Raw genomic sequence first — 26,712 nt, forward strand, 5'->3', positions numbered from 1 at the left:
TTTAATTTCGAAATTAAAAAACAATATTAGAAGGGACTAATTTAACCGTAAAATATTTACACGTCAATTATTTTTAATATTTTGACATTGATAATTGAGATGTCATCACCGTTATCTTGTCAATTAAAAAAAAAATGTCAAACATAACATAGGAACTAATATGCCTCTTTTATAATATTGACTAAGACTAATTTTAATTTTATTTTTTTCCTCCTCGGATCTATCTTGGTAGATAGAATAGAAAAGTAAAGAGATTCCATAGAAATAAAAAATTTGAAATGTCAACCTAGATGCTCAAACAATTATCCAAGAAACTATAGCCAAACAATTACAATTATTTATCCCTATTTACGACCTTTAAATCAGGTCATAAATAAACAAAAATATGAAGGGGGATAATAAAGTCTAAAGATAGGGCCTGGTCTAATTTTTACTTCTAAATTGCATGTGAGGTGGGAATAGAAGATCCCTTGACTAAAAGGGTTTGGGCCAAATGGAAAGGTTTGGGCCGTGTGGAGTGATCCAAAGAGCAGAATGAGCAGGATGGGTCTGAGAATTTTGAAGCATCGTCTTCCCTGAGAGGAGAGAACAATGGCGCAATTCTGGAAGCCAGGGACGGAGAAGCCTGAAGCTCGTGTGGTAGATGATGAAGAAGGCGGTGTTCTATTCTTACCGGGTTCCAATTCTCTCTCTTCTTCTTCTTCTTCTTCTGGATATGGCTATGTCAGTATCGAGAAACAACGCCAACGATTACCTGTTTACAAGTACCGTAATGCAATTCTCTACTTGGTTGAAACTCACGCCACCACCATCATCGTCGGTGAAACCGGTAGTGGTAAAACCACTCAAATTCCTCAGGTATTCATTCTTCTATTCACTATCCCTCTCTCCTCCAAATTCAAATTCAAATTCAAATTCAAATTCAAATTCAAATTTACATTACAACTTAACTGCAGTATCTGATTGAAGCGGGTTGGGCCGCCGGTGGAAGACTCATTGCTTGTACTCAACCTAGAAGACTTGCTGTTCAGGTCACTTTTCTTTCTTCGTTTCATTTCATTCATTGTTCATGCTATTGCAAATTCTTAATTGTAGTGTTCATTTTTCACAGGCTGTTGCTTCTAGAGTTTCTCAAGAAATGGGAGTTCAACTTGGTGAGCAAGTTGGTTACACCATTAGGTTTGAAGATGTCACTAAACAAGTGAGATTCATCATTTCTTCTATATAATTAATTACCACTTCTCTGCATCTTGCTTTATCACACTAATTAGTCACTTATAGAATAAAAGCTTATCATATCCATGTGTATGTAAAAGCTATTTTTACAACAAAAGATAAAATAAAGTTAAATTGTTTTCATACATGCTATAAACTGATTTCATAAGCTATCCTCAAGAGCTTACCGAAATAAGCTGAAAACAACTTATAGATATGTCATATGTAGTTTCTATAAGCTCTTCTAAACAGTCTAATAAACTCAAATAAATCAATCAAAAGAGACACTTATGTGATCATGACGATGACGACGACAATGACGAATGATGATATATCTGTAGTGTTATTAATGGTGGCTAGCCAAAAATCCGCCATATAAACATGTCATTGCGGCCTATGGCGGAAACACGGCGTATGTAACAATAGGTGTTGCAGCCTATGGCAGCTGGTACAAAATCCGCTATGCTATAACACCATGACACATATTTGACAACATTGTATCTATCACACACATTAATGGCTTTTTGGTTTTTTGACGGTGCAGGATGTAACTGCACTAAAATTTTTAACAGATGGGGTGCTGCTGAGAGAGATGATGGCTGATCCTCTTTTGACCAAATATAGGTATTGATTAACATCAAATGTTACATCTTTTCTGGTTTTGCCAATTATGAAAGAGATGCTGTTCCATTTTATCTTCTGAATCCAAACCTGATTAAATACTTATACAGTGTTATAATGGTGGATGAAGCTCATGAAAGGTCCATTTCAACTGATATCCTGCTTGGACTACTGAAAAAGGTATAGAAACAAACAATATGTGATATATATTTATCAATACAAATGATGCATTTTTTATTTTAGGTAATCAACAATTATCCTTTTATTTGTTTTCTACACATTTCATGAATCTTTTAGTTCATATATTTTCTCTTTGTTACTTTTCTAGATCCAACGGCGTCGGCCAGAGTTGCGATTAATTATTGCATCTGCAACCATTGAAGCAAAATCAATGGCTGACTTCTTCCGTCCAAGGTTTTCTTCCACTCCCTCTTATTCCATACAAATAAAATGAAATTAAATTCAGATTTTTTTGGATAAGTTGAATATGTAATATTATTATCAACATCTAAAAATGAAAAAATAAAATTCATTTCCCTATCTAACTATACAACAAAGCATAAGAGAGAAAAAAAACGTGAGAATAACGTGGGAATAGAAGAAACTAAAGTTATAAATCAAAGAGTTTATGGGAGAGGTCATTGGCTCTACCCAAACATCGAGTTGCCTTGGACGGGGAATTGCCTTGTTTCAGTTGTTTTGTTTTTCATTTTCACGTTAATACTCTTGTAGAAGTGCTATCTGTAAAATTTATATTCATACAAAACTGTTGATTTATCCGGAAAATGAGCTAAACTGCAAATATCTGTTTTTCTAGATCATATTTAGGCAGCTAAAATATGTAAGCAACAAAAGGCATGTTTTCTCTACCAGATCCAAGGAGTTTCTGCATTAATTGTTGCTTATGCTAAAGTTTTCTCATAAAAATGGCCTTGTGGTGTTTAGTCATTGTCTTGCTGCCATCACGAGGACCCTGAGGGTGTGCAGGAGGAGCGGCCGCATAGGGCCTCAAATTTTTATGGGCACCAAAGTTTTTTTTGACTAGGTATATATATGTGTTAAAATAAAAAATTATATACTTAACAGACTCAATTTTTAGACTCAGGTATCTAATAAAAAATTATATTGTCATATTAAAATAATTTTTATTAAAAAAACTATTTTATTGTCATATAGTATTCTCTCATGTTCTAACCCAAATTGGGTTTTTAGCCCTTTTTGTCCACTCTAAAGTTTCAACCCAAATTTCACATATTCAAAATGTGTGTCGTTTAACAGAAAAAAGCGCCGAGAACCTAAAAATGAGGAGATTGGACTAAAAGTTGAACCTGCAATCTTATCAGTCGAGGTACTATTTTTGGATGTGCAACTCATCCTTGCATGTCCTCTGTTTCTCTAAGTGCATTTGTTTGAAGGTTAAAGTATCAGTTTCTCTCTAGTTCTTAGCCTGTGGTTATTCCAATGGTGTCTCTGATTTGCAAATTGCAGTTGCTAGTGTATTTATAGCTTCTTTGTTTACTTTATTATTACTATTATTATCATTTTTTTCTTTCAATTCAAGTATACATCTTCACCTTGTTTATTTCTTTCTTCTATTTAATATTAAGAATATTGCATTTCAAATAGAAAACGTCATTTTATAGAACCTGAACTACATTATCATTTGGTGGTTTATTAATTGAGGAGTCACTACCTTTGTGCTTTACGGACTAAAGTATTCAACATACAAATAAAGTGTGCTTTATAAATTTCAGGGAAGAGGCTTCAATGTACAAATTAATTTTGCTGAGGAACCTGTCCATGACTATGTTCAGGCTGCTGTTTCAACAGTACTCTCGATCCATGAGCGGGTATTTTTCCTTCATTGAGATTAGGATGATTTTAACCAATTCATTCTATTTTTGAGGCACTTAACTCAGTAATGGTGCTTTTGGTCTGTGCTATCTCTCCATAGGAATCCACTGGAGATATTCTAGTGTTTCTTACTGGTCAAGATGATATTGATGCTGCTGTTCATTTACTCAATGAAGATATGCAAACTAATGGAAAGCACTCTTCAGGTATACTCCCAATATAGTTCTTATTTGGACTATTATAGGTTTTGATCTCCACAACTAACAATGAATGAGCAAAATCAATATATAACTTTTGTTTTTCTAAACTAAACATATTGAGAAAGATTTTCATATTTTGCGCATAATTATGCCTGTCAATCAGATGCCCTGGTAATACATGGATTTTTCTTTTGTTCCAGGATTGGTTATTTTGCCTCTGTATTCAGGACTCCCACGTGCTGAACAGGTTAGAAATTCATCTGTGGATTTAGTTTTGAAAAGTTTGTCTGTATTATTTAATTGATTTTTTTTTAATGTATTGATGCTTTTCTTTTATTCTTTTAGGAATTAGTGTTTTCTCCAACTCTTCGAGGAAAGAGGAAAGTAGTAATTTCTACCAATATAGCTGAAACATCACTCACATTGGAGGTAACATCTATTCTATGATGTATCTGACCTTAATTAGAGGCAACAAAGTGCTCCATATCTATTATTATTTTTCTAATTGTGCAGGGCATTGTCTATGTTGTTGACACTGGATTCTCAAAACAGCGCTTCTACAATCCGGTAACTCCATTCTGTTGTTTCTATTAAATATATATAGTAATGGGCCAGTAGTGATTTGGTTCACATTTCAATTTATAAAAGTACATGCCTACTGAATTAATATCCTAACCTTCTATCTAAGTGTAATGTTCTTCCTTCTTTTGTAACAGATCTCTGATATTGAAAATCTGGTTGTGGCACCAATTTCTAGGGCTTCTGCTAGACAAAGAGCTGGAAGGGCTGGACGAGTTCGACCAGGAAAGTGTTACAGGTGTCTGACTGAAAGTAGATAATTTCTTTCAGCTTGTTTAAAAACATTTTGATGAAGATTTTTTTCCAATTAACTCATGGATGAAAGGACCACTTAATCTATAAATATCCATGTATTGACTTATTTGCCTTGCCAAAAACTTTTGCAAAGGCATGAATATCTGATAACACTTTCAACAAAAGGAAATGCTTATGCTTTGTTATATACTTTCTCTGTCCCTTTTTATAAGCACCAATGCACCATTTGTAATTTTCACATATAATAAAAAAAAGTAGGTAGTGTATTTAATGTGTCTATTTTATGTATTGATGAACCGACAATATATTTTTGTATATGTATATAGTTAACTTGACTTCTGATATTCCATGACACTTAGTGGTATTGATTAAGGGTTTATTTGGAAAAACAATAAATGTATCTAATAACTTTTTTTGGTAACATGTATCTAGTAATATGAAAAGAGGTTTATATTTGCGACAATTTTTTTGCCCTCAAAAGATGCCTGTAGAAAGACACGGAGGGAGGAGTAAGTGTTATTTCACACCGAATATCTTTTAGAAAAAACAATACAAACTTTTAAGTATTCACCTTTTTTACTGTTACTTTTTGAAAATATTCTTTAAGAACGAATTACACTGCTAAGAGCAGTTTCAATGAGGAAAGATGTTGGCTGTGTGCAGTTTTTCTAGTTTTTGGCTTATTTGATTTGATTTTAGCAGAATACTTTCATTCTCTTTGGCCCTGTATTTTATTTGGGATTTATGCTTATCGTTGGTGTTCTGCTCATGGCTGTTTCAATTTCAATGAGTTTTTGATTTCTTATATGCAAAGAGATTGGACAGGCTTGATGCATTTCTATATTCTTCCTTTACCCATTCTCTTCTAACCATTCATTGTGCACATGACTGCAATCAGGCTATATACAGAAGAATATTTTCTTAACCACATGTCTAATGAGGGAACTCCTGAGATACAGAGATCAAATCTTGTCTCCTGTGTAATCCAGGTTTGTAATTTTTATGGAGTGATTTCACAGCAACTATGTTTTTAAGACCAACTTTTTTCTTATGGGGTCACCAACATCAGTTGGTTATTTATTTTTATCCAGTCGCATGGTAAAAGCTTTTATTGATGATTTGCAGTTAAAAGCTTTGGGGATTGATAATATATTGGGATTTGACTGGCCCGCATCTCCATCACCTGAAGCAATGATCCGGGCACTGGAAGTTCTCTACTCACTTGGGATCTTGGATGATGATGCCAAGCTTACTTCACCAACTGGATTTCAAGTCGCAGAAATTCCACTTGTATGTTTTGGATACCACTAAAATCATGTTTTCATTCATTTGTTGAGTAATAAAGAATTGTTAACTTCACTGTGGGGACTGAGTTAGTTCTAAGTACACCAGACATATAGCTGATAGCACAAAAGAATAACAGTGCAGTTCTCTGAGTGTATTTATGAACTCCGCCTTTAAGCGATATAATAGGAATCCAGTTGTAGAGCCTCATGGTGAACCTGCGCTCTTTTATTAAATATGATTATGGTTGTCATTTAATAATTTTTTCTCCCCAAGACACTCCAGATCTTTCCAGCCATAGAAAAATTAACTGACAATGACTGAGGCACTAGTATATATTATTATATTGCATTGTTTTCTTAGCTCTCAAGTGTTTTCTTTAACTGTTTTATGTTTCTTCATATTTTATTTAATGAATAGATGCAAAATGAGGATTCGTTAAGAGCTTCCACTCTTGCTTTCTTGTTAGTTGTTATATATTCTTTGGATTAGTGTAACTTGCATCAATGGGGTTGGCACAAATGGTTGGACCTTCCACAAGCAATATAGCTGTGACTTGGGTTCAAACTTCAAATCCGTCATTCCCCCTTGGTAGGCTATACATAAATTCTATAGTCAACCATCATTAAGGTTATAGAGGTGTGTCTCGCCTAAGCAAAAAATTTCTATTAAAGAAAGTTGTTGTCCTACTATTAAAGAAATTTTGTTATATCTGCCATATTAGATTCATTTCTTATCTTTCTAATACTAGTTTTGGAGATGCGTTTCTTACAATTTGGCTAATGTCTGCTTAATGGAATGTGACTTTTGCCAGGACCCTATGATCTCAAAAATGATAATAGCTTCCAGCCAACTTGGATGTTCAGAGGAGATAATCACAATTGCTGCAGTTCTTTCCGTCCAGGTAAAGCTTTTTGCTCTAGTCATGACTAATTTTGTATTAGAAAGAAGTTTTCAATTATCATGCTGAGGTTGGGAATATAAAATGAAAGCTATCTGAACAAATAAAAGAAACAAGCTGAAAGTTGATGTAATGATAGAGCAGTTGACCTTAGTTTCAGTTTATTTATGTATACAGTCTATCTGGATCTCAGGGAGAGGGATACAAAAGGATTCAGATGAAGCAAAATTGAGATTTGCTGCTGCCGAGGTATACTTTAGGTTAATTGTTTTGCTCTCACTCTCCTCTCTCACACAATGTCACACACTTTCTCCTTTATACCTGTAACTTCTTTGCATTTTTTCTTTGTCAAACTTTTAATGGTTCTTCTTTAACAACTCTTCTACTGTGTAGGACAAGTGTTTTTCTGTAGCAATGTGCTCTATGAACTATTTTTTTATAATTTAATTTGATCTTCTTTTTAAAACATTTACACAGGGTGACCATGTAACGTTTCTTAATGTATACAAGGGTTTTCATCAGTCTGGTAAATCTTCACAGTGGTGTCACAAGAACTATGTGAACTACCATGCCATGGTATGTATATATTCATCAATTATGCACATTGTAGCCATTTCAATTTGTCCTTTTCAGTTCAGTTTTCACTAATTCATGTTGGCATGGGTTTTTAAAATGCACAGAAAAAGGTACTTGAAGTTAGAGAACAACTTAAAAGAATTGCTCAGAGGATAGGCTTAGTCTTAAAATCTTGTGAAAGTGATATGCAGGTTAGTTTTTTTATACTTTTGCCAGTGAAAGTGATTTCCTTATTTAATATTTGCTTTATATAATTCTGGTCTAATTATTATTGTTTATTGATAACGGCACGATCCCATTCTCTGGCTTTTCACCCTACGATTTGTTCTCATTTTCAGCTCCTTGGTTTAGTTACTAAGGCGATTTGACTATATTTAACTAAATGTCATGCTTTTTCCAGATGGTTAAGAAAGCAGTTACTGCTGGCTTTTTTGCTAATGCATGTCGTCTTGAGGTGAGTACTTCCTGACATACTAAGATGCATTATTTTCTTTTTGATTCATAATTCTGTATTAATTTTCTTCCCATTATGCTGTGGCAAACAAAATAATTTTACTTCACTTATACTTATCTGTTTTTGTACCTTTTTTAAAGGCATACAGTCATAATGGGATGTACAAGACGTTAAGAGGATCAGAAGAAGTATATGTTCACCCATCATCAGTGCTATTCAGGTAGTAAGAAAAATTGAGTTTGTGAAATTTTTATCTATTGTGTGCTGGTATTTTCACCATTACTTTCTGCTTTAGAAGACTAGCAAGTTATGTGGGATATTAGAAATCCTGTAGTCTCTTCCAGCATTTGAACTTGTGGCTTTTCCATCTTTTTTCCTTCCCTTTATTATGGCGATCATGATGTCAACTAAAAAATTTGTTCTTTTGCAGAGTTAATCCAAAATGGGTTATTTACAACTCTCTAGTATCAACTGATCGGCAATATATGCGAAATGTGATGACAATTGATCCCTCATGGCTATTAGAGGCTGCTCCTCACTTCTACAAGCTACAACAACCTAATCTTCTTCATTGATTTCCCTCGGCTTATTAATTAATTCGGTTGTAGGCGAAGGAAAGGAAAGAAATTTGTAACTTATAAAGTCAGTTGAGTAGAGCAGATTAACCAATGATGTGGGGATATAAGATAGGAAGGTCTTATTACTCCTGTGTAAAGTGCATGCAAGTTATTATTGGAAGTGTTTTTGAATAAGTACAACTGGTCTATGGCAATGTTCATATATATTATGGGTCATTTTGTAGGTAAAAGAAATTTCCAAAATATGCCACTTCTAAGAGGTACTTTATATCAGCCTTCAAAAAGACTAGTATTCACAATCATAAATAACAAAACCAATTGACTTACATTTAACATACGTAACTAATTTGAATACATTGCATTATATTATACCTGTACAAAGTGTCTATTTTGCATAAATTTGACGCCATGCATCCTTAGTTGGACAAAAGTACTATGGCCAACTTATATTTCAAAGTAATTCGTGTCTTGCCTTGTTAGTCATTTTTTATTCTACGTTCCCTTGCTTGGTGCTATGGGGCAGGGCTTCCTTGTGGTCATCAAAAGAATGGATAAAAATATATTCAACCATTAAACATTCAGATGTGTATAAAAAAAAAATCCTCAACACCAACTTCAAAAATATTTTATAGGTCTCTAAGAATGAATTTGTGAACTAAAGGGATTACCACGTTCTTGATAAACACATCCAAAAGTTTCATCCAAATATTTTCTGTGTATTTTCACGTTCTTGATAAACACATCCAAAAGTTTCATCCTCAATGATGTGATGCATCTTCACTACATGAAGAACCCTATTCTTAGCCCTCTGTCTCTATCAACATGTTTATTAGATACCAACAATGTACATAATAAACTATAAACAAACAATTGGGAATTAACATTTATTTCTTATTCTGAAAGTAAAGTAAAGTTAGTTTGTGAAAGGCATGCAATATGGGTAGTGGTAAATGCTTTGCAATGTGTGAGAGATTGTTACGGAGGTTTTTATTTTGGAGAAGTGTTGTTGCACAAATGAAATCTATTTTATTTTATTTATTTTTTCAATTTAAAAAAAACCTATGTCATGGGTTAGTTTAGTTAGCAGCAGGACGCGAGCTTCACACATTCTTACATTTCTTTTAAAATCTTGAGTACTAAATAGCAATGCTGAATATATATATATATATACTTCTGAGTTATATTTGATAGTAGCTGTGACAATTGTAGCTAAAAGAGCTTCTATGCATGAAAATCATTGAGAAATAAATGCAAAATCTTGATTGATTAATCATTGACATTTTTTCCATCATCATAAATGTATGGAAACTTTGAGAGTCTTTTGAATGAATCAATACAACATATAGTTTGCGTCGGCAGATTAGTAAATAGAAATCATTTAAATCATTGACATTTATATATAACACTTCTAAAAAAATTAAAAGTCTACTATAATTGGAATTTTGAATAAATTTCAAGTAATAGACTATACATTATACCGCAATTAAAGTGGTCGACTATAATTGGAATTTTGTATATTAATGTAAATCATTTTATATTAAAGTTACTCTTTGAGAAGATAATTTAACTTTCTTTTAAACAAAACAATTTTATAAACAATATTGCTACCAACACCCCCTAATTTACTACCCACACCCCTCAAATATTTTAAAAAATTAATATTCCCAAATTACCCTCCCCTTCTTCTTCTTCTTTATTCTATCTTCATTCAACACATTCTTCATCTTCTTCATTTTATTCAACCTTAACCATCATTATCATTAACCATCTTCATAAATTTTCATCAATCATCATTAATTATCATCAATCACCATCAATAATCATTAACCATATTCAAGATTTTGCTAACATTTACGTGAATCCAATTTCACGTAAGTTTACGTGAACTAAGTTCACGTAGGTTTACGTAAACTGAATTTTAGAAAATATGTGTGAACTCAGTTTACGTAAACGTACATGAATTCACTTCATGTAAACTTACGTGAAATTGAGTTCATGTTGGTTTGATTTTTAAATTTTAATTTACACGCACGTGAATTAAGATTGCGTATATACTGAAATGTTTACGCAATTTCAGTTCACGTACTTATTATTCAGCATTCACTAATTACGCTATCTTAGTTCACGTAGGTGTACGTGAATTCAGATGGCGTACACTATGAGTATTCAAGTTTCAAACTCCATTGATTACGCAATCTGAGTTCACGTATATGTACGTGAATTCAAATTGCGTAAAGTAAACGTGAACTGAGTTCACATAAAATTTCCAGATTTACAAAAAAAAAAAAATAATAACATACATTTTTATGATGATTTTTGTAAGTGAGTTATGAGGTGTGATGAAAGTTGATAAATGTGAATTATGAGATAATAAATGTGTAACATTGATGGCAGGGGCATTTTGGGCATTTTAATTTTTTTTTTAATTTTGAGGGGTGTGAATAGCAATTTGAGGGGTGTTGGTAGCAATATTGTTTTATAAAATCAATCTTTTTTCACTGAACTATCAAACACAATTGAAGTAAGTACTTCTCATGTGGTGGTGGTGGTTTGAGACCAATGTCCCATGAACGACATAAAAGCATTTTAACTGTAAGAAACACCTCTCAATACAGATTAGATGTTAATAACTCGACGACAACCTATGGTTTCTTCTCTTTTTTTTCTTCGTTTCTATTCTCTACCATTCAAATTCAACTATCAACATTTTCCCACCAAACCCATTTCCAACTATCACAAGGTAATGCTAATTTACAACATACACACTCCTAGCTTCTTCATTATTCTCATCCTCACTAAACAAGTTTTTCTTTTTTCTTTTGTTTGTCTGTGCAGCTACTTTCTGGAAATTTGAGTTTTGCTGCATTCAGCAACACTGCATTAAACTATGCCCACAACTACAATGAACTTCCTGAGAAGGAAAATGAAGTTGATGCAGGTGGAATTTCTTTCTTGCATCTCATGGAAGAACGTGGTGTTCGTGCAAATTCTCAAACTTTTTTGTGGTTATTAGAAGGGTGTTTAAATTCTGGGTCGTTTTCTGATGGTTGGAAGCTTCATGGCAAGATTCTGAAGATGGGTTTTTATGCTGAAGTGATTCTGTGTGAACGTCTTATGGATTTTTATCTTGCATTTGGTGATTTGGATAATGCAGTTAAGATGTTTGATGAAATGTCTGTTAGGTCTTTATCCTGTTGGAATAAGATTCTTCATAGGTTTGTTGCAGATAAGTTGACGGGTTGTGTTACGCGTTTGTTTCAGAGAATGATGAAGGAAAATGTGGAGCCTGATGAGAAGACTTTTGCTGGGGTTTTGAGGGGTTGTAGTGGTACTGCAGTTTATTTTCGCTTTGTGGAACAAATACATGCTAAGACTATAACTCATGGTTTTGAGACTAGTCCTTTTATATGTAACCCTTTGATTGATATCTACTTTAAAAATGGTTTTCTGAAATCTGCTAAGAAGGTTTTTGACAATTTAAAAGTGAAGGATAGTGTTTCTTGGGTGGCTATGATTTCTGGTTTATCGCAAAATGGGTATGAAGAAGAAGCAATGCTTCTGTTTTGTCAGATGCACACATCAGGAATTTGCTGCACTCCTTATATTCTTTCAAGCGTGCTAAGTGCCTGTACAAAAGTAGGATTTTTTAATCTCGGGGAGCAGCTTCATGGCCTTGTTTTGAAGCAGGGATTCTCTTCTGAAACATATGTTTGCAATGCACTAGTGACATTATATTCTGGTTTGGGAAATTTGATATCTGCAGTGCAGGTTTTTAATGCAATGTCACAGAGGGATCGAGTTTCGTATAACTCACTCATCTCGGGTCTAGCTCAACAAGGATATAATGATAGAGCTTTAAAGTTGTTTAAGGAAATGCATCTTGAATGCTTAAAGCCTGACTGTGTTACGATTGCTAGTCTTTTAAGTGGCTGTTCATCAACTCAGTCTCTTCTGATTGGAAAACAATTCCACTCGTATGCGATAAAGGCTGGAATGACTTCAGACATTGTCGTGGAAGGGTCACTGCTTGATCTTTATGTAAAATGCTCGGATATAAAAACTGCGCATTATTTTTTTGTTGCATCTGACACTGAAAATGTGGTGCTGTGGAATGTGATGCTTGTAGCTTATGGCCAGTTAGACAAGCTAAACGAGTCGTTTCAAATATTTACGCAGATGCAGATAGAAGGCATTGTACCTAATCAATTCACCTATCCAAGTATTTTGAAAACTTGCACTACTTTGGGAGCTCTTGATCTAGGGGAACAAATTCACACTCAAGTATTGAAAACCGGCTTTCAGTTCAATGTGTATGTCTCTAGTGTGCTTATTGACATGTATGCTAAACATGGAAAACTAGATACTGCCCTGAAAATCTTTAGAAGACTAAAAGAAAATGATGTTGTTTCGTGGACAGCTATGATTGCCGGGTACACACAACATGATAAGTTTGCTGAAGCTCTTGACCTCTTTAGAGAAATGCAAGATCAAGGGATACAATCTGATAATATAGGATTTGCAAGTGCAATAAGTGCATGCGCAGGTCTCCTAGCACTTGATCAAGGACGACAGATTCAAGCACAGTCACATGTATCTGGTTACTCAGATGATCTTTCAATTGGTAATGCACTTGTTAGTCTTTATGCTAGGTGTGGAAAAGTACGAGAAGCATACTTTGCTTTTGGTCAAATATTTTCCAAAGATAATATATCATGGAACTCATTGATATCTGGTTTTGCTCAAAGTGGATATTTTGAGGAAGCACTGAATATATTTGCTCAAATGAATAAAGCTGGACTAGAAATTAATTCATTCACATTTGGCTCGTCGGTTAGTGCTGCCGCCAATGTTACTAATGTTAGACTAGGGAAGCAAATTCATGCCATGATTAGAAAAACTGGCTATGATTCAGAAACCGAGGTTTCTAATGCTTTGATCACGCTATACTCAAAATGTGGTTGTATTGATGACGCCGAGAGACAGTTCTTTGAAATGCCCAACAAAAACCAGGTTTCGTGGACTGCCATGATTACTGGTTATTCCCAACACGGTTGTGGATTTGAAGCGCTAAGCCTTTTTGAGGATATGAAATGGTTTGATGTATTGCCAAGCCATGTCACCTTTGTGGGAGTTTTATCGGCATGTAGTCATGTGGGTTTGGTGGATGAGGGAATTGGCTACTTCCGATCAATGAGCGAAGCTCATAATTTGGTGCCAAAACCTGAACATTATGCATGTGTCGTAGATCTTCTTGGGAGGTCTGGTCTTTTAAGCCGTGCAAGGAGGTTTGTTGAGGAGATGCCAATTCAACCGGATGCAATGGTGTGGAGGACTCTTTTAAGTGCTTGTAATGTTCATAAGAATATTGATATTGGAGAGTTTGCTGCAAGTCATCTTCTTGAACTGGAACCGAAAGATTCAGCAACATATGTTCTGCTTTCAAATATGTATGCAGTGTCTGGGAAATGGGGTTGTAGGGATCGGACAAGGCAAATGATGAAAGATCGAGGTGTTAAGAAGGAGCCTGGTCGTAGCTGGATTGAGGTTAATAATTCTGTTCATGCATTTTTCGCTGGTGATCAAAATCATCCACGTGCAGATATGATATATGAATATATCAGAAATCTGGATTTTCTGGCAGCTGAAAATGGTTATGTACCGCAGTGCAACAGCCTTCTGAGTGATGTAGAAATACGTCAGAAGGATCCGACAGAAATCATTCACAGTGAGAAACTGGCAATTGCTTTTGGATTGCTCAGTTTGTCTAGCTCCACACCTATTTATGTTTTTAAAAATCTTCGTGTTTGTGGGGATTGCCACAACTGGATTAAGCATGTATCTAAGATATCAGATCGAGTGATCATAGTGAGAGATTCGTATCGCTTTCATCATTTCAATGTCGGCATTTGTTCGTGTAAAGATTATTGGTAAGATGGAAGAAGTTTGACCAAAATGAATGAATCCCTCAAGGCTTGTGGTGTGGACAACCATTTTAGACAAGTGCGGAAGATAATTTTTATTGGTCGACCATGCCTGTTGTAAGATCTCTAACCTGAAGTTAATGGATACATTTTTGGATAGGACAATGTGATGATGTTTCTTATTCAATACTGTTATTGAACATGTATGTACACAGTTAGTATGTCCTATTTTGCCTCGTCTATAAGGTGCTGTGCAGAGTTTTAAATAGCATTTGCGGTAACGGTTGCGATGCGATCGCATCGCGATCCTTGATATTGAAGAGAACTGCAGTCAAATTTCGATCCTTTATTAACTCAACATTCTTGTTGGGTTGTTAGAACAGTTAGGAGGGGAAACTTCTATATATTCATTCCCCTATATATGTCGTAAGATTGTTTTTATTGCTTCTTTCTGTTGCTATGCTAATGGTCATTAATATTATTGATGGTTTTCCACTTCTAAAATTGAAGGATGAAGGGATTGAACAATTTTTTTTGCATCCTTCAGCTTCTGCTTCCTGCTTGTGTAATGACTTTTCTAATTAAATCTCTCCTTTTATCCTCAATGATAAAGGACGATAGTACTGTGTTCAAAGAGTTTGCATTGTCCAATTGTCAACTCTTCCTTTTCTGATATATATGATTGATATAATTCCATTTAAGTGCTACTATTACCAGAGTATTGTTGTTGGAATAGAGTGTGTTTTGGTGTGTGTATTAGGTGAATTTTATGGTTGTTTCTGAATTTAATTACTTAACACTTTTTTTATGCTTTGCAGGTAAAAGCTTCAGGTGAAGTATGGTTGAAGAATTTAACACACGTTTGGTTGCACGGCATGTTTTTCCCGTTTAGCCAAAATTGCAGCAAATTTTCCACGTCCAAGTAGAAGCTTGGATTTCCAGCTTCTGTGAAATCGCAGCAAAGGCCTGGTTGAACGCGTGCGTATGGTGGCTCCGACGCCTAACCAAACATATCATAAATGGAAGAACTCAGTGATACAGTGTGATTCAGTGACAATCAGAGTATGTTTCAGCAATCAACCTTGGTAAAAATCCCATTGCTCATGAGAGAAGTAAACACATAGAAACACAATTTAACTACTTGAGAGACCAAGGAGGCAAAGGAAACTTAAAACTTGAATAATATTGTATAAGTGAAGATCAAGTAGCAGAATACTAACAAAAGCTGTGAAGATTGGAGTGTTTAAGAAACTAAGAAATCTCGTAGGTGTAGAGTCTTTGTCTAATATGAATTAAGATGGTGTGTTGTAAAGTTAGTAGTTAAAAGTCAGTGAGTTTTCTGTTTTTCATGTGACAGTTATGTGAAGTACCCGATATGGGATTAGTAGTATCTCAAGTGTATACCAAAATGATGATATCAATAAAAGAAGTGTGTATGCAAAGTGTATATTCGGTGAAAGAACATTATCTCAACTTTCTCTCTTTGCTTTACATTCTCTAATCATCATTATATTCAAATAAGTGTGTTGTGAGTGAAACAATAGCGAAAGTAGCCACCATCTACAATCCCTTAAAAAGTATTTTCGCACAAAAAACTCATTCACATATATAAATAGTCATCCATGTTAAATCAGTCTAATATATAGGATGTAAATGTATAGTATGTAAGGAATCAGTGTAAGAACATAAGATACATCAACTCATAAAAACCTCATTATTTAGAACTTTTAATAAATAATAAAATAATTTTATATTTTTAAAATTTAGAGATCGTGAAAGAGAAAGAAAAAAATAGAAAGGGTATGTGCGAGAAAAAATAAAATATGAACTCGAAAACCAAATCTTAAAGTGACATTTCATACAAGTTATAAGCTAACTCAAGGTAAACTTGTTAACCAAAAGTACATGTACTTGGTTCAAATTTGGTCAAATGAAAATATAATTGGGTCCAATAAACTATAAATTAGCTTCTTCACCTAAACTAAACACATCTAAAATAAGAGTAACAAATTAACATTTCATTGAAAAATTAGAGAAAGTGGGATTACATTTTAACCAAAATAAAGGTCTTAAAACATTGAAAACCTTCACTCAAGCCCAGTGATTGATCATCTCTCAACTTGGAGCTGACAGGCCAGCATATTGTAACAACCGGCCCAACACATCAGATCAAAGAGCCACTCTATCACCTTGGTGCCCTACTTGGGCCACAAACTGGCCCAACCCAACTCAATACTCAACTTTGGAGAAAAAACCCTTAATAATTGAAATTAAATTAAATGAAAATCCCCACAAAGTGGCATCTCATTGATTTTCAAGATTCCTAAGGAATGCCACCTCTCCCACCTAACATCAATCCCAATAATTTTATAAATTATTACTTTTATGCTTAAACCAACCAAATAACACTAAGAAAATGTTCATTTTCTTCATTTGTTGCTAACAACAACATTCTTTGTTTTCAATGTGAAAAACCAAAGCATACTTAAAAAGAAACTATATCTTGTGCAAAAATTCAAACTCAAAGCTTCAAGCTCAGATCAATGCCACCTCTTCCACCTTCACGTCCTCCATGATTTGATCCACTCATTGCATCTGTCACCCCTTCTTGGCCCTTCACTTCTAAGAAGTTAAAGAAAGGCTTACGATCTTGTCCACTTGATTCTGAACGTTGGTATGAACTCTCCATTTTATCCTATAAAATTAAAAGCCAAGGAACAAATATATTCAGCCAGCTAAGCTTAGCTAAAATACATACAAAGAAAGAAAAGGGCTTGTTTAAATTGATTCATATTGAAATTATTTACTATTATAAACTTGAGAAAGTTTCTAAAAATTAATTTATGATACGGTCATTAGCTCTTTTCTGTTAATTTTCATAAGTTTTTTCAAAATAATTTATGAAATAAGTTTATAACTTATATGAAAATAATTTGCCTTATATTTTATTTTTGTTATAGAAATAGGTTTTATTCATAAGTACTTCTAAAATAAACATTTATGCTATAAGTATATAATTAAGTAGTTTATCCAAACACAAAAGACAAAAGAAGATTGGACCTGCCAAAATAGCTTTTCAACTTACCTCAATGACTTGAGAAGGGAGCACATTCCCTTTGGAAAGAACACTTTGAAACAAATGCATAGAAGGTGGAGAAGGAACTTCAGGAGCAACAAATGGTGGAAAATTTGCATGACCAGAACCAACATTTTCAGAATTGAACCTTCTGCTGTTAAGTTCCAAAGTACTACCCCATTTGGCATCCCTGAAAAAAACATGAAGAGGATTAAGTTAGTAACACAACAAACAATCATAGCCAAGAAGGCAAAAACTAGTGATGACAACAAAAATTCACTAATTGTATGTTTGGTATCATCACCAACGAGTCACAGTGATTTTGCAAAAATCTAACACCTGTAACTTTTACAAAATCACAGCAGATCACCTTGATTCTAACAAACTCACTGTAATACCAAACAAAACATGCACTAATTTATAATTAAGGCATTGTTACCTGTAGCACTCATTGGTGGGATTGAAACTAGCTGCACCATGATTGTCATTTGTTGATGATTGATTTGGTCTACTGTAGCGAGAGAAACTTGGAAGTACTTGAAAATTAGATGGTGCAATAAGAGAGTTGTCCAAGGATGAAGTATGAGATCGCTTTATGCCAACAATCTATTATGACACATAAATTAGCAGTCAAGATTAAAGTGCAATTTCTGATGGGAACAAGTTTATTTCTTCAGAGAAATTTACTAATTTGCATCATTGTTATATGTAAGTGAATTTCATGCATAATGACTAGGACACTTCTGATGGGAACAAATATATTAATCACTGTCAATAGGATTCTGCTTTCTAGATCTCTTAAAATTCAAATATTAAATTTTTCTTTTATCAATAGGGATCAAATTTGTGATTCTATTTAATCAGATTATTTGTAAAAGCAAGTAAAATTACTGTCTACACAATCAAATATGAGTTCAAAAAACAAAATTTGCTATCCATTTTACCAAACAGAAGCTAAAGCAAATGAATTAAGCTATCCATTTAGTAAAGAAAAAAATGAATTAAGTTACCTTAGGTTCTTCTTGTGACCTAGATGTGTATTGGTAATATGAATTTTGGTTTGAAGGGGGCTCTAAATGATTCTGCAATCCAATTGACAATGATCCTGAACAAGCTGCTGTACCATTAGTCCCATGAAATTGATTCATCTGCAAGTAAAATTCATTTAAATACAATTAGAATTTCATATACAAATACACAAACACATTAAGTACAAGATTTTGGCAGAATTAGAGTGTGCCACCATAATTTTATCAGAATTAAAATTCCAAAACTTGAACAAAATCAGAGGGACACAGCAAAGAAAGAAAACCTCACCATTGGCGGTGGTGTAAAACCATTGTTGTTTCTCTTTTGAATGGATGAAGGGTAAGAAGACCAAACATGATTGGATTCACTAGACAAATTCCTAGATGGAGAATTTCCAGAATCAGATTGGCTTCCATCGACAACTTCATTAAAATTAGATTTAGACTTACATGAAGTAAGATGATTCATAGGAAATAGTTCCACCTCTTGTGAAACAAAACCAGATCCACCACTCCTTCCTAAAATTGAAGGACTATTACCATACATTGATGCAATGTTTGGTGGTTTAGGAGGTGGAACTATATGATCAAATTTCGGCGCCGATGGAACATGATGAGAAGACATATTACTCACAACCGTTCTTCCAGAAGACGGCGAATTAGGCTGCGTTAAAAGTGGTGGTGGTTGTTGATGAGATTTCAAAGACGAAGAAGAAGAATAATGAGGAATATAACATGAAGATGAAAAACCTTCATTATTACTTCCTCTATCTCTATCTGTTGTTGTTGTCGTCGTTGATATGTCAATTGTTTCTTGTTCTCTCAAGATCTTCTCAAGTTCAGCAACACCAGGACCTCTTTTAGGTATTCTAGGACGTTTTTGTTGTTGTTGTTGATGTTGTTGTTGTTGTTTTTTCAAACTAGAACTCCAAATTGAACCACCATTTCCTCCACTGCTACATCCACATGCACTAGTACTACCAGTATTGCTACACATTTTTTTTTTAATTATGGATTATGATTTTTTTTTCACCATGTGAATCCTAGAAATCCAATCTATATATATAAATAAAATTGAGAAAGAAAAAAATATAAGAGAATTTAATTAATTAAATAAATGATCCAAAATAAACAAGTGAAGGATCATATAATATAATCTAAAAGGAGTAACAAAAAATATTTTCATTGAAAATGAAGATACTATATGGTATATGATGGAAATAAATAAAATCTGATAGAGTAATAGTATAGTATAGAGGAGAATAATGCGGCTATTACATTGGTGAAAAATGAAGACGAGGAAATTTAAGAGTGATATCTTGTTATCTTAAGTAGTTTCCGGGATTTTCTCATACCATTTTGAATGTTTTTGAGAAGAAAAAAAAATTTATTTCAAAAGAAGGAAATCCAAGCATTCATCTGAAAGAATCTTTCTTGCCTTGTCGGTTTTCTCGCTCGTGTTTTTCTCACTTACTTTGTTGCTTTGTCTTCTCCATAAAGAAAGCAAATTTTTATGGATTCTGCTATAATTTCCTTGGCCAAATAATTGCATGCAATTTATAATTTTTTTTGTGGATCTTGCTATTGAAAATTATGCTTAAATGATTAGAGAAATTTTTTTTTTTTTTTGAGGCAGAAAATTGTAATCTTCTCTCTAAATAGCTTTGAACTACATTTTTATTTATTTTTATTTTTAAGAAGTTAAATTATACATTCTCTTGTCTATCAAAATTAAAATATATATTACTAGGTAAATATATGGTCCTGATATCGAAAATTGGTACAAATACAAGATACAATATTTTAATAAAAAATTTAAGATACGTTATATGTTATGATAATTCATACAATTTTATCCTACCTATTTGCTTCTTAATCCAATTCTTTTCTATTAATAGAATTTTGATTAAAAAGGGATTTGATAATTTATCGTAGTATCTCTCAAACTGGCATGAAAAGTTCCCACAAACAAAATTTTTATCTTATCCATATATAGTTTATTTTTGTTTCCCTAGTCCATGTATATATAGTTTTTGAAATAAATTAGTATCTTGGAATATATATTCTCTTTTTAGTAGAAAGAAAATTATTGCATTCCAATTGTTCTTGTATAATAAAAATTGATATTAAATTGGGAAAAAAAATAAGGAGATTTGGCATGTAAATATATTTCTCAACCAACTATAGTAAAGATCTATGCCATTTACAAACATCGGTGTCCCTTTTTTAAGACTTTAAATTTATTATAACATGGAAATTATATAAAAATGAAAATTAGCAAAATACATATAACTGTTTTTCCTCTTTAGTTTTTAAAGAAATTAAAAGTAAGACTTAATTTTCTTAATTTAAAATGTATCTTTCTTTTTTTTAAGGATAAATTTTATCATTGTCTTGTATATCTATGTTTTTTGGACAGATTTTCTTATATCTAATTATTTATGATTTATATGGCTAGCTATAATAATAGCTGAATAAACAAATAGATCGACCCTGGAAGTAATAAAACTTAAATTGTCAAGAAATATTTGCATTCTCCATTCTGGCAGCCATAAAATCTTGCATTTTTTAAAAAGGCTATGATATTTGCTTCATAAGGCAACCAATCTATGCCACAAAAGCTTCTTTAATATGCAAAAACTGAAAGTTTTTTAAAATGAATTTGACCCTAATCACGCTTTTCATCTTTAAAAGCAAATCTTTCTTAAAATACATTATGAGAATCACATATGTAAGTTTATAAATCTTTGGCATGGCAATAAAAAATGCATCCACATGGGTGATACGGATGTAATCTTTACTCATTATGAAGATTATCCCCATGTCGTCATCATCATATATATAAAACAACCCTTTGTAACAAAAAATAAATATAGACTCACTTTCTTACTTAATAAATCATAAATAGAACCAAAATAGTTGAATTTTGAGATAGAAGATAAATTCCATAAATTAATAAAAATAAAAAGAATAAAACTATAATTAAACCAAAAATATATATAACAACCCTTTTCATCTATGCAGCTTCACATAGGCCCAAAATCCGATTATGGATCAAATTTCTCTTGCCATCCATAGTTATTCTCATAATCAAATTAAATTGCTACCAAACACTAACAGCTTGTTTGCATTAGTTTTTCCTTTGCATTTCTCACATCCCATTAGTGTGAGAACGTGTAATTTCCCAAATATAAGTTAACAATAAAAATTAATATATTTAATCTAAATTTTAAATTAAATATATTTATTTTTGTTGTCTTAATTTTCTTTATAAGATAGATATCTACAATATTAGTCACATCCATTTTTTGCATAGTTAAATATATTTTTTTATCAATAAAATATATATACTTTTTATTTAAGTTTAATATCTACAAAATATATCTCTTTCAATAGGTTCCACTTATTTTACATTTTCAGAATTGGTCATTTTTTCTTAGAAAAACATGTCATTGTTGCTTGTTTTTTTATGATAGGAAAGAATCAAGTCAATGCATGCCACGTAAAGCCATCTAAAAGAATGTGACGTCATTTAAAAAGTCTACTTGCATTGCTGATTAACAATTTTAAGAAAAAACACAAACGGTTGGGACAAATTCCAAAAACGTGTAATAAGTTAGAATCAAATTTAACGGGAAAATTAGTATGAACTAAATTTCAAAGAGTTTTGGTTCTTAGTTTAATGATAAATATGTCATATTATTAAGTTGAATATTATGTTTGGATTTAAATTTAAAATTTTATAATTGCATATGAATTTATATCGATAATTTTATCATTTCATTTATATATAAAAATAAATAAATAAATAAAATATATTTTGTGACAATCAAATACATATTATAATTTTACACTAAAAAGTTAAGTGGAAGAAAAAATAATAGCTGGGAATTTTTTAAATAACTCATTTTATTTTATAAAAAATATACCAATCTACCATACTTTCAAATTTAAATATTAATATATTCTACTTATAACACTAATAGGAGGCTAAATTTCATAAATGCAGTTTTATAGAGACTCAAGTTTTTTTATTTTATTGGAAATGGAGGTAAGTCGCACTTTGAAAGGATGACAGTGTTTCATTGTTTTTTTGTTTTATTTGATTAATAAAAATGTAAAATAATAATATTAAATTAATAAAATTATAAAAAATACAATATATATATATATATAAATTTTAATATTTATTTATATTTTATTAGTATTATAAGCATCCTTCTTTTTATTACACTAAAGTGTATTTGTATTTATTGAATTTTTTAAAATAAATCTGTTACTGAATATTGCTTTATTTTAATGAGAAAATTAATAGAAAAAAATTAAACAATGAAAAGAACAAAAATAATGGTAGAAGAATAACTCAAATGAAGTAGTTTTTACAATCTCTTTTTTATATATAAAAATGGATAGTTTTTAGAAGTTAAGATTTAAAAAAAAAACATATATATTTCCATAATAAAAAAATAGATTAAACTATATTGAAAGATATTATCCCTCATATGAAGATGAAATAATGTATCAGATAAACTATAAAAAAATTACAAATTATGTTGACAATGCTTCATAATCAAAAGTATTATTTAAATTTTGCTAACAAATTTATTCGACCTTTTTAATTATTAATTTTTGACAATTTTAGTAATTTAATATTATTATTATTATTATTATTATTATTATTATTATTATTATTATTATTATTATTATTATTATTATTATTATATGTTTCTTATTAAGCAAATAAAAAAGAATATGAAGCACAATGTGGCCCTTTCAAAGGGAGACTTCCCTCTATTTCAATAAATAAAACATAATACAAAGTGGTTGTTTAAAAAGTTTGGTTTCTTCGAAATTTTTATTTATTTTTATTAATTCATAAAATTTATTATTTTATTTTAAATTTTAGTTATTTTGGTTATTTTGTTGTGATTTTTTAATCAAAAAATAGTCGTGATTATGTTTTAAACAACGTGTCATATGATATAATAATATAGAATAATTAATATTCATAAAATCACAATAAAATCTCTAAAAATATAACTTTTAACTTCATAGTGTTTTTATTTTTGTAGTTTAATTAATGAGATATAAATAATTAATGCAGATGATTATATATTATGAAATTGTATACTATGTCATTTAAAAAATATCAATGAAATCTTATGTTATGTCATTTAAAAAATATCAAATCGTTATTTTTTTAAATTCTAAAATATGATAAATGGACCAATACTATTGATTTTGTAAATTAGTGAAAGTAAATGAATATTAGTTCTTTATTAAATCGCCTTGTCAAAATTTGATCAGATAGTAAGGTTAAAAGTATAGTATATTGGTATTTAAATTTGAAAATGAGATAGATTTGTATATTTTTTTCAATAATGGATTATTAAAAAAAAAAAATTCCCGTAGTAAGCTTTAGACTGTTTTAATTTATTTTTTGGGCAAAGAGAGTATAGTGGACTATTATCAGTTTGGTATTAAAGATCTACTGATCTAGTGCATTAAGTTTCAGGGTAAATTATGAGAATATACGGCAAAGATTCAGCTATTTATCATCATATTTCTTACAACTTGATGAGAAATTTAACTCACAAATTAAAGCTTAGGAAAGTATAAAGATTTAAGAGAAAGGAGAAGATTACGTATCTTTTAAAATTGCCAAATAAATTGTGGTTTCTAAACTGAATTGAAGATAAATACATAAATCAAGATTTGTCTAGAAATAAATTCCTTCAAATTCTAAACGGTTGTTATTTTTCAGGTCTTAGTAAGAAATTATTTTGTAATCTTAGAACATTGACTTCGCTCGATACTAATTACTAACCCGATAATGAATTGTTAATTTCATACCTTTGAACGTTATGAAACTTGTTTTACTTTAATGGCATTTTGACAAAATCCAGCTACATGATCTTTTACTTGGTGAAAGGATCTTCCTAATTTTGTTAAATCATAATCGTATAATTAGCCAACAGCCCAACATAAAGTCAATTAATTAATTGTAAATTGCGTTATGAATTACTAACTTTGTTATCTTTTTTTTTTTTTTTTGTTATCTAACCATGTATATAAATAAACTAAAGCAATTATGGCCTGAAAGGTATGGAATTTATGTTCATTATGTTTAAAATTTTCACAAACCTATATATGGAATAGTAATAAAAGAAAAAGAGTAACGTATATCACAAGCGATTTGGACATGAACCTTTTCAACAAAAAAAATTATAAACATGACCAACGAATTATATACCCATTAGAAAAATCATACAAGGAATTATATCAACAATTAAAAAATAAATAATTTGAAAGTTGTAGTAAATTAAAGAAAACATGTATTGAGTCTATTTATATTTATATTTGAGTACAATAATTATATTTTTTATATAAAATTTAAGGTGAGAGTATCATCCTGCAATAGTTATATATTTATATTTGAGTGCAATAGTTGCATACTGATGATATTTTTAGGTTTTATATTGAGTCTAACTTATCTTTATAAGACCGACTTGTAATATGAAACTTTTTACAGTCAACATTAATGGAATTGGTATATGTATATAAATAGTGGGTGACCAAATCGAGTAGTCTTTGATACTATTTTAATTTTATATTTGACCTAAGGCATGTTTATAAAACTCGGACAAGATGTTCAACCTAAGAATATTGACATTTACCAGATAGAACTTAGGTACAACTATTATAGAGTTTTGTTTCTTATCAACATGAGACTTGGGTTTTTCCACTAGGTGCTAAGTAATTTTACACCCTCGATTAACATGAACCGATCATCTTATTATGTGTACATAAATTATAACCATTCTTTTATTTATAAAATACTATCATTAACTCAATTTTTATAAAACGTTAGTGTAAAATTAATTTACAGTGACGGTGCATTTTTATTTATTTATATTTTTTATCACCAGACCAAAACCATTGAATTTTTAAAAAATATGGATTTTTTTACATGAAAAAAATAGGGAATCTAATCACACTAAGTATATTATAAATTTAATTTGTATACATTAATAGTATAAAATATTTTTATAATATCAATCAATTGCAATTGTTATATTATTAATAATATTTAATTTTTATCATAATTACTTATAAAGTAAATTATCTGGTTGACTATGATGTAAAACTTTTTAGTAATGGTAAATGAAACTTAAACTCTTATATTTTAGGAATTTTTTTTCTAATATCCTTTTTTTTATTTTGTACTAAACAGGCACACTATGAAAAAATAATATTAAAATGCTCCCCTTTTGAATTACAACAGTTGATCGCAAGCCCAACAAGCAACATGCTGAAGGAAACTTTTTTAAAACTTAATAGAAGGATGCATCCTCAGGATGCGACCATGTACTGAGTCTAATTATTTTATTCTAATTCATTTTTTTGCAATTAGAACAATATTTATTTAATAAAATAAAAATAATATTAATATATTAGAAAACAAAATATTATTAATAAATTAAAATAAAATACATTAAATTGAAGAAAAAAATTATGATTGACCAGATGTGCTTAAATAAACAACCATGTTGTATTATTTTAATAACTCTGTCTTATTTTGTAGATAAATTTAAATTATTTTAACAATTGTTTTATGTTTTGTAGATAAATTAACAATTTAATTATATTTTATTAACAATGTCCTCCTTTTTTTTCCAGATCAAAAAAATAAAAAATAAAAAATAAGTAAATTATATTAATAAAATAAAATAAATTAAATTGAACAAAATAATATATTAAATTAAATTGAAGGAAAAAAATATGGTTGACTAGTGTCTAAATAAATAACGTGTTATATTATTTTAACAAATCTCTTCTATTTTATAGATAAATTTAAATTATTTTAATAATTGTCTTTGTAGATAAATTAACAATTTAATTAAATTTTGTGAACAACTTCCTCCTATTTTTTCTCCGGGTCAAATAAATAAAAACTAATCAAAATAATAATAATAAAGTAAATTGTATTAATAAAATAAAAGTAATTAAATTGAACAAAAAAATACCTTAAATTAAAGAAAAAAATGTCACAAATTAAAAAATAATTTAAATTAATGAGTTCCACGGCCCCCGTGACACTAAGGACATCTAGATGGAAATCATTAATTTAAATTTGATGGCTTTTTTTTTTTAAGATTTATGGTTTTTT

The 26,712-nt window shown here is 30.9% G+C and overlaps 3 protein-coding genes across 3 annotated transcripts; 2 read left to right on the forward strand and 1 right to left on the reverse strand.

The window, feature by feature from the left end:
* The first annotated feature begins 437 nt into the window (after positions 1-437).
* Positions 438-8,733, forward strand: LOC101492787 (probable pre-mRNA-splicing factor ATP-dependent RNA helicase DEAH9). Its single transcript, XM_004485807.4, has 22 exons — positions 438-858; positions 957-1,031; positions 1,112-1,201; positions 1,760-1,839; positions 1,947-2,016; positions 2,165-2,250; positions 3,115-3,184; positions 3,591-3,686; positions 3,791-3,896; positions 4,091-4,137; positions 4,236-4,319; positions 4,404-4,457; positions 4,607-4,707; positions 5,623-5,713; positions 5,850-6,014; positions 6,823-6,912; positions 7,087-7,158; positions 7,387-7,485; positions 7,590-7,676; positions 7,886-7,939; positions 8,080-8,159; positions 8,370-8,733. The coding sequence occupies exons 1-22, from the start codon at positions 592-594 to the stop codon at positions 8,512-8,514; spliced, it is 2,109 nt and encodes a 702-aa protein (XP_004485864.1). The 5' UTR covers positions 438-591; the 3' UTR covers positions 8,515-8,733.
* A 2,305-nt stretch (positions 8,734-11,038) lies between these two features.
* Positions 11,039-15,885, forward strand: LOC101493117 (pentatricopeptide repeat-containing protein At4g13650). The gene is made up of 3 exons (XM_004485808.4): positions 11,039-11,257; positions 11,353-14,555; positions 15,257-15,885. The coding sequence occupies exons 1-2, from the start codon at positions 11,138-11,140 to the stop codon at positions 14,446-14,448; spliced, it is 3,216 nt and encodes a 1,071-aa protein (XP_004485865.1). The 5' UTR covers positions 11,039-11,137; the 3' UTR covers positions 14,449-14,555; positions 15,257-15,885.
* Positions 15,886-16,435: 550 nt separating this feature from the next.
* LOC101513083 (uncharacterized) lies at positions 16,436-20,024 on the reverse strand. Its single transcript, XM_004486214.4, has 5 exons — positions 18,832-20,024; positions 18,525-18,662; positions 17,954-18,120; positions 17,524-17,704; positions 16,436-17,133 (listed from the first exon to the last, which is right to left on the reverse strand). Exons 1-5 carry the CDS (start codon positions 19,537-19,539, stop codon positions 16,960-16,962), a joined length of 1,368 nt encoding a protein of 455 aa, XP_004486271.1. The 5' UTR covers positions 19,540-20,024; the 3' UTR covers positions 16,436-16,959.
* Positions 20,025-26,712: the final 6,688 nt, after the last annotated feature.

The sequence above is a fragment of the Cicer arietinum genome, chromosome 1 (genome assembly GCF_000331145.2).
Source record: "Cicer arietinum cultivar CDC Frontier isolate Library 1 chromosome 1, Cicar.CDCFrontier_v2.0, whole genome shotgun sequence".
Classification (NCBI taxonomy): domain Eukaryota; kingdom Viridiplantae; phylum Streptophyta; class Magnoliopsida; order Fabales; family Fabaceae; genus Cicer; species Cicer arietinum.

Bases quoted from the DNA above. Each gene is read 5' to 3' on its own strand.
- LOC101513083 (XM_004486214.4), bottom strand. From the start codon at position 19,539: ATGTGTAGCAATACTGGTAGTACTAGTGCATGTGGATGTAGCAGTGGA. The intron at 17,705-17,953 runs GTAACAATGCCT...TGTTTTTTTCAG, and splicing joins CCCACCAATGAGTGCTACAG to GGATGCCAAATGGGGTAGTA. The intron at 17,134-17,523 runs GTAAGTTGAAAA...TTAATTTTATAG, and splicing joins TCCCTTCTCAAGTCATTGAG to GATAAAATGGAGAGTTCATA.
- LOC101492787 (XM_004485807.4), top strand. From the start codon at position 592: ATGGCGCAATTCTGGAAGCCAGGGACGGAGAAGCCTGAAGCTCGTGTG. The intron at 2,251-3,114 runs GTTTTCTTCCAC...GTCGTTTAACAG, and splicing joins GCTGACTTCTTCCGTCCAAG to AAAAAAGCGCCGAGAACCTA. The intron at 7,940-8,079 runs GTGAGTACTTCC...CCTTTTTTAAAG, and splicing joins CTAATGCATGTCGTCTTGAG to GCATACAGTCATAATGGGAT.
- LOC101493117 (XM_004485808.4), top strand. From the start codon at position 11,138: ATGTTAATAACTCGACGACAACCTATGGTTTCTTCTCTTTTTTTTCTT. The intron at 11,258-11,352 runs GTAATGCTAATT...TTGTCTGTGCAG, and splicing joins CCATTTCCAACTATCACAAG to CTACTTTCTGGAAATTTGAG.